This window comes from Falco rusticolus, chromosome 14, assembly GCF_015220075.1.
Source record: "Falco rusticolus isolate bFalRus1 chromosome 14, bFalRus1.pri, whole genome shotgun sequence".
NCBI classification, from domain to species: domain Eukaryota; kingdom Metazoa; phylum Chordata; class Aves; order Falconiformes; family Falconidae; genus Falco; species Falco rusticolus.
The window spans coordinates 3,836,796-3,850,533 of record NC_051200.1 but is presented as its reverse complement, the minus strand read 5'-3'; the positions used below and the strand labels follow the sequence as shown (position 1 = coordinate 3,850,533).

Sequence of the window (13,738 nt, the reverse complement as noted above, 5' to 3'; positions counted from 1 at the left end):
ACCCAGAAGCTAATTCCTAACCCGTTCCTTGCATGGGGGAAGCAGGGAGAGAGCTGTGCCTGCTGCGGTTTACTCAGGGTCATGTCTAAAGGCATGTCAGATGGCAATGTGAACAGCAGAAGAACCCTAGGCCAACAGATCTGTTGTTCCAGAAGGAGCCCAGCTGTTTCGTGCAGTTACTGAAGCTGGCTGCCAAATCTCTTTACATGCTGCTGATGCTGAGATCAGGACTGAGTCTCCACACAGTTGCCATGGGTGCGAGTCAGGTGACTGTGGCTCAGGCATTTTTGTGTTTTCGATTTACCTAGAACCCAGGGCAGGATCATCCACTCCACGATGGTGGGAGGTGGTCCCTGCATGTGAAGGTCAGTCCTGACGATGTGCTGTGACGCCAGCAGGAGCATGAAGAGGAAGGTTAGGTAAGAGCCGGTGTGGCAGATAAACTTTATAAATGGCTTTTTAATGAACAGTCCCAGCCTGCTCTTCGGTGCAATCAGATATGCCACGGATAGCACAGGAAATAGCAGTCCGATGGTGACACAGGTCAAGAGTTTTACTGCCCAGTGTTTCCGCCTCCATCCTGGAAAACCGTCATACCAAAGTGTTGCTAGTAGCTGCTGGCAGTTTGGCTGAGCAACAAACTGAGGAGGGAAAAAAAAAAAAGATTATTACTGACTGGTACTTCATGTGCACTCCCCCTCACATATGTGTTAAGAGTCCACATGGACCCTCACATTTTGAAGACGGAGGGAAGAAAGGAGGAATATTTCACTCTTATTTTTCTACATAGGATTTAAGATATCTTCAGTGAGGATTTATTTATCTGAAGCACCCTTATGTAGATCAGTCACTCACCACACATGAAGCCTTGTGCAAAAGTGATACAACGAAAATTACTACAAGCTTTTTCTCTTCCCATGTGTTTCTCTTTCGGCATGTTTCTTTTCAGAACGTTTCAGGTTTCAACCACCTCAAACAAATCACTGTCAGCATCTTTAAGAAGTGACTGGAAGATGAGACAGGAGGGAAAAGGTGTAAAGCTCTGAGAGAGAGTGTGTGAGAGAGAGGGAAAGGGAGAGAGAATGTCTCTAGAAGTGTGTGGGGTGTTGCACGTGGTTTTGTGCAAGGAGGCCAGCATATGTGCGTGTGGGCTGGGCTGGGCATGAGACAGCACGCAGTAATGTAAAGTTCAGCCAGGTGACATCTGTTGGGAAGCAGGACAGCACATTTGTAAACATGCCTCACTATTAAGGAAGAAAGCAGTTGGAAAATATAAGAGATTAAGCAGAGGCGAAATCTTTGATCATAGTACCAAAAGTGACACTTGAAAGTTTATTTACACTCTGTAAAAAAAAGCATTATGTTGGTGATCTATTGCACCTCAGTGACTCCACACCAGACATGCTCAGGTTGCAAATACTTCAGACTGTTCTAATACCTAACAGCCTTTGGAATTCCAAACTCAGGCCATGCTATTTCAGCCCCATGGTTTTCAAAACTTTTCAGACCCATAGCTAATTAGAGATATCTGCAAGACCAAGACAACTGTGTTTTTCTTTATGTATTTGATTTGTTATCCATCTTAATGAAGTTGTACTTCTACTAAATTCAGATTTCTCACTGGGCTCTGTAAGTTCAAAAGAAAATCTCAACCACTGTTCTGAGGATGCTTATTACACTTAGTTCTCTGTAATTAAACCAGAAAAACTGTCTTAGCATGGATACCGTTGCTGATAAACATACTCCCGTAGCAATATAACTAGGTCTATGATAGGACAGAGCATATCAGAAAGAATCACACTTCCAATGGACACAGTAGTACTAGCAGCATTTATCAAGAAGAGACCTCTTATAAAGGTGACTCAAAGTGGTGAGTAACTTGAAGATGACTACTGTTTATTACACCGGGCTCATCTATATTTAAAAGGGATCTCTGGGAGGGATGTAGTGCGACCACAGTCTTCCTCCCCCTTAGGGAAGATGTGATCAGGCAAAGCACTCTTTCACCACTGTAATTTAAACCAGCTCTTGGAAAGACTACACCATGATAGCAAAGGGACCAGCTTCTGTTTTGCCACCCCAAATTGGTATGATTTTTCAACCCTGGCAGAAGCCCCTATGCAGACAACTGCACTCAGTGTAGACGTGGCCTAAGCTAATACTAAATCAGCCATCACATGTGCATTTATGAGACTGTTACAAGGCTCTCCTCATCACATCTAAAGATACCTAGGCCTTCCTGCAGGTCTTAGTCACCAGGAGATCAGATTAGGTGTGAAAGAGACAATTTATTAATAACAGCTTTAGCACACCCCCATAACTTTAAATATTTGTTCCCTGCCAAAACTGCCCAGTATTGGGAGGACTTTTTATGTGCAGTTCTCAGAGCGCTCTATGCAAGCAGAGCTCTATCGCTGCCCTGTTCAAAATTACTAAATCAAGGTCAAGCAAAAAGAGAAATTAGTTGCTCAGACTGATGAAGCAATTTCTGTAGGTATTTTTAGATATTGTGATATTTTATATGCTATAACAAGCTGTTAATATCAGAATCAGACCATTTTTTGAATTGGGTAGTTCAAATATATGGACTGAACAAAACTGGTATAGAAAATAGGATGTCGAAGAGGAGATATCTGGCATTTACAAACCTGGATGTTTATGTGTTATTACTATAATAAACACAACTACTGCATCTAGCATACAAGTGACGCTGTGCTCCAGAGGGCATCTGAAAAGAAGATCAGAAACACATGTGATTTGGAATCAACCTACACATGCATGCAGCAGAAACTGGACAGTAGTTGATACAGTGATTATCTCCAGAAAAACGAAAGACCTGTTGCCTGTAATGATCAGAAAACGTTATTGTAAAATTATGTCTGGGGACAGTGATGAAAGAAAAAATTCTACAGAAACTGAAGAAACATCAAGCCTCGATTGTCCTTTGGTTGGTTGGGTTTTAATCTATGATTTCAGAAGGGTCAGCATGTTATGTCTGAAAGCTAGAAGAAACAGAAGGTTACCCTCTATATTTTCTCACTTAAGATCACAAACGGGAGCTGTGACTAGATGTGTTCTGTGGTAATTTACATGGTAATAGATGCTGCTTTTTCTCTGAGATGAGGTGCAACTTTTTTTTTTTTAAGGGGGAAAATATATAAACACATTTTCTCTTTATCATACATGATAGAAACCTCTACGGGGAGAATAAAACCATTTTCCCCTTGAGTCAAAGTCAGAGTCATTTGAGAAATCAAATGACTGTATGTTCCGCTGGTTGCTGTGCAACTTGCAAGCATCTTAAAAGTGCCTCTTCTCTGCCTAATAGCTCATTTCTAAAATCTGCTTTCTGTGTTGTATCTGATGTTAGTTCTTCAAATGGAGAGAAATTCACACATCATGAAAGAGCAACTTTAAAGACAAGCTTGGCAAAAGGGAATGGAAATGGGAAAAAGCCATTAAATTTTCCAATCAAGCCCATCCCAACCTCACTGAAAATGGCCTAAGGGAAATTTAAGCATACCACAGAAAGAAACTCCCTAATGTCACAAACATCAAATGCTGTCTTTGTTAAAGGTAAGGCTAAGCGCTTTAGAATGTAGGCTTTTACTGACTTGTAGTAGTCCAACTTACTAATCACAGATTTAAAATCAGTAAATACTGCAGTTTAGATCTCAAGTAGTGCAAGGACTACAGCTGGCTGAAAAACAAGATTTCCAGTGTGCCGAAACACTGCAATTTTGAATTATACTGAAGAAGTCAACTAATAAGCCCTTGATGTGCTGCCTAAAGAACCAATTGCTTTTCAGTAACTTTGTGTTAACTTGAAAGAATCAGAAATCAGCTATTTCCCTAAGTAGTCCTGTGAATGCTGGCCTCAGCTTTGCTTCTAGGTGTTGTTACCTAAACTAAACCATCAAATTAATTGATGAGACTAAGCCATTGAATGCTCAACTCATTGAAGATTGTCTAGGATACATACTGCTAAATCAATGCACATAAAACACAAAAAACATGAAAAAGCTCAGCCCTTTTAGGTGCAAAGTAGCCTGAAACTGTAATAATACCGTGGCACTTTTGTTATCATCCATAATTTCAAATTTCTTCAGAAGGTTAAGGAAATGATCTTATTTCTACTTTGCAAATAGACAGAACTGAGATCTGGAAAAGCAAGCTGGCTTCTCCAACACTGCTTATGCCAAGGCCCTTCCTGAGCACAAGCTCAATTTCCACCCAGGTAGATGTTGCGATTTAACCCCACCTGGCAATCACGTACCAGGCAGCTGCACGCTCACTCCCCTTCCCCCCAGCGGGATGGGGAGGAGAACTGAGAAAAGGTAAAACTCGTGAGTTAAGAAGAACAATTTAATAATTGAAGTAAAATACGATAACAACTGTAATAAAAAGGAATGAGAGGGAGAGAGAGGAATAAAATCCAAAAGGAAAAAAACAAACAAGTGATGCACGATACAATTGCTCACCACCTGCTGACCGATGCCTAGCCAGTCCCCAAGCAGCGATCGCCCGGCCCTGGCCAGCTCCCCCAGTTTACACACTCAACATGACATCCCATAGTATGGACTATCCCTTTGGCTACGTCGGGCCAGCTGTCCCTGGCCGTGTCCCCTTCCCAATTTCTTGTGCCCCTCCAGCCTTCTGGCTGGCAGGGTCTGAGAAACTGAAAAGCCCTTGACTTGGTATAAAATTACCTAACAACAACTAAAAACATCCGTGTGCTATCAACATTATTCTCACACCGAATCCAAAACACAGCACGGCACCAACTACTGAGAAGAAAATTAACTCTATCCCAGCTGAAACCATGACAGTAGGGTCCCAAAGGACAGTAGAGTCTCAACTATGTTTTTTTCACCTTTTGCAAAGCCTTTCATTTGCCATGGACAGAAATAGCGCATGTATATATCATAATCTTTTACCATGTCATATGAACACACTGTATGTGACAGGATTTGGATCAGTTAAAAGTTTCTGCACAATAAAAAGGACAGATTGCGATAATTTAAAAAACTGCGTATTGTCCCACTTTTGTAGATGATCTAGAATCAGAGGCAGACATACGGTACCAGAAGCTCTCTATGTGGTTAAGATGAGCATATGACTTGCAAACAATGTATTTCTCCAATACATAACAAGCATAGTATTGAGCTTTTTTTTTGAGGACTGCGACACTATAGGAGCCTCCAATCTCTATTACAATTGACAGCACAAGACATCATCCCACAGACATAATGGAGAATGTTCTGACAGCTGCATTAATGAGAAGAAATGCTTCCAAAAAGTGTCATTTATACTCAATTCAGCTAATGCTTGAACTAAACATTCAGTGCTATGAAGCCTGTGGTAGTGCTAGCATAACATTGTCCAGGATTGCCCCTTCCTGTATGCAAAGCTTGTAGATGCATTTCTGGGGGAGGTAATCCAAAGAGCAAGCTCCTTCTCCATCACCTGTTGAGCAGAACCTGTCCCTAGCTGAAGATACAGTTCACATAATGACTAGGAGATAAGATGCAACTCAGAGTACCTTCTGGTGAGGATAATGCCACTGTGTTACCTACCAGTAGACAAGATGCTCAGTCTCTTGGCTTCTGAAAATGGGGATAAGTATCTTTGCATCTTTGCCTTTCCAAGAAGTGAGATTAGCAACTTCAGTCATGGTTGGGAAGCACTCTGAGGGTAGAGACTACTGCAATACAAAGTCTTTTATGTTCTTTCTTTCTTCTTTCAGTCTTGCCAGGGTCTTTGTGTAACATTTGGCTTGCAGCTGGATTGTGCTATTAGAGAATTTCATTTTCAGTGTTCATCATACTCATTGTCACCTGCTCCTCTACCAAGGGGAAAATTTTTAAGGGAAAAAAGCAGCTGCTGGATGGAGTGTCTTTTTCTTAATATCTAATCTTTACTGATACTTTTATGTCACTTAAATTCTACTTCTCAGGAATTAAATGCTTTCTGCATGCTGTGCCATTAATATAAATATCAAACACAGAAATTATGTTCCACCCCACCTCCCCTTATCTATGGGGAAATCCCTTATCTCTCACAGTCATAAGTAATTTAGGATCAGACACAGATGGGCTGAGATGTGAATGCCTCAGGGAGCAACTGAAATAGCTCCCTGATAGACATCACAGGGGCTGAGCACAGTATCTCTCGGCATTTATTCTGATTATTGTGATGGCTGCCAACAGGCTCTTCTGTTTGGAGTTTGTTGGAGTTCTTTTCTGTACTCTTGCTGTGGATAGTGATAGTGAACGCTCTTCATAGATGAATAAACACTAATTTGTAACTGCAGAGCCCTGTGTTAATAAGCAGGACTGAGTTCTTCTATCAGTCAGCTACATCAGCTCCCAAGGAGGTTACCACTGAGAGCCAAACGTGGCACGGGAGCCATGAAATTAACTTTAGTTCCCCAGCCTGACACTCATTTCAATAGGTTAGATCTCACCAGCAGCACTGTACCCCACTGCATCTAAAACATCGCAGCTGAATACCTGCAAGGCTACTGTGTTTGGGGGTATTATTATATACTGCTGCCCTCTACAATTAAAGATATTTTGGCTTTGGGAAGGAAGATTTTCACGTGACCCGAGCTAGATTTTGCAGTCTGTGTGACAATCGGACAACTGCAGTGTCTGATATAGTAGCGTAAGTATATATTTCAGCTACATCTGTAAAGAATGTAGATTTCCCATGAATCCAATTCTATCACAAAAAGGATAAATGCCATTCTCCACTCAGAAGAAAGCCCGGTCCCATCCTGTGGAGGTACTGCTTTGCACCCTCTCTCTGGCAGGCTGAAGGGAGATATCTCTGAAGACACACGTCTCCCCCCAGTTCTGGCAAGTACAGTGTGGCCAGGCAGGACTGGGAGCAGCAGGTCTACTCCCCTCTTCATCCAGGAGCGATAGCAGGGGTGACCTACCCAGGCACAGAAGTACCCACCCCCCCACATCAACACAACTGCAGATGGACTGGGGAGAGCAGTCTCTCACACTTGAATTTTCAGAATGAATTGGCTAGAATTTCTTTCCTTCTATGAAGATGCAGGAAACTCCTACAGTGTCAGTCCTACCACAGGCTAGCGTTTATCAATCAATGCCAAATCTTAATGTCTTAACTCACAAAGCTTAATATACACCGTCCAATGGTCCAAACATACTTTAACACTTGGCACAACGTCAACAGGCACATGGGTCACACTCTGCAATGAAGTGATCCTCTTTTCTCTTAACTTTGGCTTCAGGAACATGAAATGGCACGCAAAGAAATGAACTTTTAAAATCCATTTTCTTCCTGCAGATGCTCCTGCTAAGAACCAAGTAGCCCAACACACTCCCAGTGACACAGACAAACCACTCTCCCTCCATTTGGTACCAAGGACAGGATCTTCTGAGGAGGAACGGAAATGCGGTTGTTGTATCGGTTTGATTGCTCTTAAAGGAAATTCCAGTGGGCAATACTCAAAGAGCTACATTTCTAAATGAGCCTATGACTGAAGAGAGAAACTATCTGTGGCCTAATTTGATGTCTGCTGCGGAGAGCCAGTAAGCCCTACGAGACCAGATATGCTACATAAGAATACCAGCCTCCTCAAGTTTGCAGTGTTGCAAACAGTGAGATGAATAAGAAAATCCTCTTTTGTAGCATACTTCTTTTTAAAGTTCAACCTTGTTAATGACTGCGAAGTTATTTACATTCTGCTGCTGAAGTGTGAGCTGCAGAGGGTAAACACCTAATGGTTGTTCATCCTGTTAATTAAGTACTTTCTGCAACAGGAAAAAAAGGAAGAAATAAGGCCTTCTGGAAGGCCGCATAACTCAGTGAGAAAGGACTTACAACTCAACATCCCTCATCAGGCACTCCCAAAAGATAATAGTTTTTTCTCAGGAAAATACAGGATGAATATCCTATCAAAACCACAGCTGCTACTCACGTGCCGATTACTACGAACAGCGAAGCACTGATGCAAAACCCAACTGCGGTCATTCCTGATTCAAAAAGATCACTAGCTGAGCTGGAAAAGTCCTTCGAGGAAACCAGGTGCTATCCAAATCGCTCAGTCCCTCTGCTGGTGAATAAAACAAACTCCTGATCCTCTACAGATGAATATATGGCTTCAAATCACACAGAATTTTGTCTTATCTGTTCTTAAAATATTTTAAGTGATGATGGCATATGAGTCTTAACTAAAGGTCTCCTATCCGTAAGACATCCCTTGATAGTAGCAGACATGAACTCAGCGTCAGCAGTAGCAATTGGAAATTCACCAGTGATATGAACGCTAGCAAAAGGAAAGCCTGAGTAATGCCTAAAAGCATGCTACAATTCCATCAAAATTCATAGTTTTCACAAATTCATGCTGGATTGGCTTAAATATTTAAATAAAAGAGGTCCCACATATTCTAGGGCAAAGGTAGAGGGCTTGCAAATCCTGGGTACCTACCCATGAAGGAAGCAATTAAGAAAGTATTTAAGCTTGAAATTAAATCCTACTCAGAGGGCTTAAACATGTGTTTGGCTATAGGTTTGTATTTATGGCCTGTGTCAGCAGGATTTAAGTGCTGGCATAAATTCTGCACTGAATAAAGGCAAGCTGCTGAACGGTGCTTCTGGAGGCCATCCTCTGCGAGCAAACACCCCACCAGAGCACAGTTCGCCTGGGTCAGGCCCTGAGCAAGAGTCCAGACATAAGCAAAACTTTTCAGCATTTATTTTAGCAGACAGCAGACTACAGTTGATACAAAAATTCCTGTGGGATGTATTTCAGCAGACACTCCAGGATACAGTTCAGTTACAAAGATTAAGTAGGTATAAGACTGGGTTTCCAAAGGCAGAGTGCTGCAGTACAAGCAAGTGCTGAGTATGACCAACATACCTGAGAAAGTCAGCTGATTAACAACACACTAACTGTTTCCAAGAGCTGACCAGGGGTTATTGGACACACCCTACAGAAGCACTGAAAAAACACTCAGGCTAAAAACTGTTTAGAGACAAATCTTGCAGAGTTTCCCAAGTCCTCTTGCAGGCAGCACTTCAAGAGTTACAGATCTTGCAAATGAATAAGAGGAGCTCTCACAGACTTTAGCTTAAGTGGAGAAGGTATTGACTTTTAAGTGAAAGGCTGGGTTTATTCTCCCTAGTGGATTTCTAACATTTACATTAAATAAGTGATAAGTAAAGCAAATATGAGCATTTTAAAAGTAATTCACAGATATTTTTGAATACATACCTACTTTACCCTGTTAGTGTTAATAAAAAGTTCTAAAAATATTTTTCATTTGCTTCCTTTCTGACCTGAGAAATATCTATGCTGAATCTATTTAATTTTGGTTTCTTTTTTCTTTCTACCTTACCTTTTCTTGAATGAGTAAATTTACTCCAATATCCAGGAAAGAACAGACACACATACTATAAACACTTCTCCCTAAAGGCTACCTCTGCTTCTGAGTAACATCACCTGTGTAGGGTGAGGAGGATATATGCTTTGCTGAAGGATGTTTACTCAGCCAGCTGGGGTTTGTAGAGAAAGAATAAGAACAGAAAAACTGCAGTCACAGCTTTTAAATGCCATTCTGCACAAGATCTCAGTATGGGGGTTATGATTAATCCATCCATCCACCTCACTTTTCTTGGAGTGGAAGAACTATGAGGTAACTGTGTTCTCAGTCATGAGACATCTAAATGGCTCATCTGGATGATGATGGATCTGATGTATACATGAGAGGTATAAGGGGAGTGCAGCCTCAGTTCTTTTCTCTGTAGAATATCCTAACACTTCACTAAGCCACAGAAGTAAAGCTGAAATTCACAGAAATCAGGTAAATAACAATGACCACTTCTGTATCCAAAAGGGAGAATCCATAGCAGTCACTGTTTGTTCCACAGAGTTTATTACTTTAGGGTATCATTCCAAGTGAAGTATGAAATAACATGATACACTCTTCACTATTGACGTAATGCTGACTCCGAAAGGCATTCAAGTCCTTCAGATGCGGTAAGACTGAACACTGGGCTTATACAATATAAAAGGTGTCACTTCACCTTTCCGGTTTCTGTTGTCTGTAGAAAGTCAATCAGTCATGTCCTGCACTTCAACTTTGGCTTCCCAAGCCTCTTTTCTTACTGGCAAGAAGACTGATGGGATACATAAAGTTAAGGGAACTGACAAACTCACTAAATCATTCTTGAATGTTCTTAAAACAGTGACAATCCCTTTAACTTTCAACATATTTCCAGTCTTTGTCCAAGAGATCATTCAAGTCAGAGGCATGAGGCACCAAAAATGACCTAACAAATGATCCAGGCATTTACTGCCTGCTATACATTACACTAACACAAACAGATTCCTTGTCCTTGACTGACATACCGATCTTATGTTGTTTCTTCAAATTTGTGCATGGCAAGATTAGTCAGAGATGATTTTGCTGTCAAAAGCTAGTCTTCTGCAGTTCTGTTCTGTGACAGCTGCAATATGTGGCTAACCTACATCAAGTTAGAACATTTTGGTGTTACGTGAATAACATGCCAAATAATACTGTCTCCTCAAATAAACATTCAAGTCCACTTTGTCAAGCCAATGAACCATCAGTTCTCTGAATATTTCTTCTTCTTCCAAGTTTGGAGAGGTTACACTTCAATGCTGCTTGTCCTAACTTTTGTAACACAATGCAGCTGTAGCGGTTAAATTTCCATGCTAATTTCCAGAACTGAACAACTAGATCTGGCAACTGCACAAAGTCATAAGAGTAGGGGCTCCAAGATACGCACCACTCACCCTGCTGCCCCACCAGTGATCAGCTGGAAAGACTGTTTTAAGGGTGCAAATGCAGATAAGTCTCCCCAGCTGCCACCCCAGAGTCCTGCTGCTGAGACTGTTGATAACAACTCAGTACTACATGCATGGACGATTTTGTAACATGGTCACCTGCCTGCTGGGATTGAGTCTGAGAAAAAAACAGCCTCATTTAGCATAGGTCACTGTTCAACACATCATATGGTAACTTTGCTGTATACAATGAATGAATGAATGCTGTTGGAAAATGAAAGATGGTATCTGGGCATTCAGCGCTTTTGAAATCCCTAAACTTACATTCATGTGTGTGGTGTAGAACAGATCTGGACATAGTGTAACCACACCATCCTCACCATCTAATATGGATGTTCCACATCACTAGAAAGGAAAAAAGCTTCTACAAAGAGCAGCTCTGCTTCCCCCATCTAGTCCTAACAAAGATCTTTTCATGACATGGTATGATTTCATTCTAGAAACCTGAAAGTAAAAGCCTGTTTATTAATCTTCTGAGGTGTGCAGGCTCACCCAGAAGCTAGCTTTTTATTGTGCCTTTAAAGAGCACAACACAAATATTCAGCCCTGTATCATTATACCTCCAGGCAGTATGGCAAGAAACCAGACAAAACCATGGGAGAATAACTGAGCACTGCCTGCAAGCAAAGAAAGCTCTGTGGCTATCCATCAAGATACCTGAATGGCTTTCAAAACAGGTAAACAAGGTTCAGTAGATGAGCTTTGATTTTTGAAGACCTTACACTTCATTTTTCATGCATCTCTGATATTTTTTAAAGCTCTTTTTATACACTTACTGAGGTGCCCTTAGAAATTTGCCAAGTTTATGCATACTCCCTGGAGAATGATGCTGTACTTCTAACTGCAGCCACACAGTTGACAAGAGTCAAGACACAGCTGAAAAATATGTGGCATGGCAGGAATGATTATTCATTCACTCCAGTACTGTACCTCAGGAGGTACTTGTCAATGTAAATGTCTTGGAAAAAAAGAACTAAAACTTTTGAAGCTTCGTCCTGAAGAGAAAACAGCATAGAGCACAGTTTTTAAATTAGAAAAGCAAGCAATTCTACTTCTCTCCTTTCCTGTCATTGATTATGAGTACAGTGAGTAAGAGAGTCAAAGGTTAAGGTTTCTGAGAGGCAATTTTATGCGCTCCTTTGATCTAATTCAGTGAAAGCGCTAAGCAATATGGTCAGAGGTAAAATACATTTTTTTCTGAGCGCCCTGCATTGTGTGTGTTTCTTACAGACATATAAACTAAACCTGCACAGCCATTTGCTACCAGTACCAGAAAAATGCAAAGCACTAAAAACCCACTACTGTGATGTTTCACTTCGTTTTGAAGTTGTGAATGACCTGTGATGGAGAGCAGGGAAGCAGTGACAGGCTGATTGTATACTGCTATTCTTGTGGCTCAGCAGAATGGTATATACAAGCAGAAATCTGCCCTTTTAGACCTGGCTCACTGCCACACGATGGTTGCTTTACATTATTTTGACAACGTAAAAAAAACTTAAAGGACATAAAGATTATATTTGCATTCTGCCTATGCTCTGATCCTCTAATACACCAATGGTACACTGTACATACAACTGTACTTTATGTGACTGGCAAGATCCTAAGAGATGACTTTTTCCCGTCTTTTCTTAGAAATGCAAACAAATTAACAAATGCAGAGCTAATTTGGTGCCAGAACAGCATAGTGAAGATTGATCTTCAACAGCTGAGCCATGCCTGAAAAAATTTCATTAATATGAAAATATTAAGTCTTCAGCACCTTTCTCCTTCCAGAATTCATCATGAATAACATACTTTGAAAAGTAATAATACGAAGGCAAATGCCATATACTACAGAACATTTATGAAAAGGCTACTTGTCTCTTAGACCACCAATTGCTGTGATCCTACAAAAATAATTTCTTTCAAATGTGGACTGAGAAAACTGACGTGTCTGCTGGATCAAATTTGTCATGTTTCACAGTGCATTAGAGCTGTCCTCATTTTTTTCTAATATTTTGTGACTGCCATGCAAACAGCGATCACAACTATTAAGTCCTTCCTATCTTCTGAAGAAATGATCAGTGCCCTTCTGTAATTTGAAACTGAAGACACAACCATTCTAGACTTAAGATGAGATGGAGAGGGAGCTTGTCAATTTGTACAGCATGGTTTTAACATTTACTACCATAAAATACACTACTAAGCTACCTTAGAGCACATTTTCATCTTTCCTGTATAACTGATATTTTTTCTTCTGTGTAAACAGTAATTTACCTTCTAGGATATATGGGTTTATTAAAAACAAACACAAAAAGCATGACATTTCTTCTCCACTGTTTTGGCCCTACTCCAAAGGACAAAGGTCTTCTTCCTCATGAGCAATACATTTGTCAGTTTATAAAATACTTAACACATGTAATATTTGGAGTAATCAAAACTTGTACCTCCCAGGCTTTTTTGTTGGGGGAAAAAAAAAAAGATTGTGAGTTTTTTTCTACCATTGTAAAGACAAAACCCATACCTGCATCATGAGGCAGAAATGCACTGGCAGTGGGATTGACCTGGGGATAGAGACCGAGGTGGAGCCTGTGTGATGAGGCGGGTATTCCTATGGAGGTAGGACTGAACCGAAGTGGCTCCCCTTGCAAATCCAGCCCTCGTCCAAGTTACTCACTGTGAAGACTGAGGCACTCAGGCCAGATCAGAAGATGAAGTTGTGTATATCACGATTATGTTTACCGGATTCAGTGCAGAGGACAGGATTTGTGTCCGTGGCAGGGCTGATTGATAACTGTTTGTTAAAACTTAAAGTACAAGACCAGATTTTTCTCCAGTAGCTAAGTGCCAAAAGATGCTGCTAATTCAGCAGTGGAATTTCAAAATGCCTCAGGAAGATAAGTGTCTAATCTC

At 40.9% G+C, this 13,738-nt stretch overlaps 1 protein-coding gene across 1 annotated transcript in view; it reads right to left on the bottom strand.

The window, feature by feature from the left end:
* Positions 1-13,738, bottom strand: part of TRPC5 (transient receptor potential cation channel subfamily C member 5) — a 66,738-nt gene that overhangs the window by 32,549 nt on the left and 20,451 nt on the right. The window contains exon 3 of the mRNA XM_037408323.1: positions 305-641. Coding sequence (XP_037264220.1) covers positions 305-641 — 337 coding nt within the window. The remainder of the gene's footprint in view (positions 1-304; positions 642-13,738) is intronic.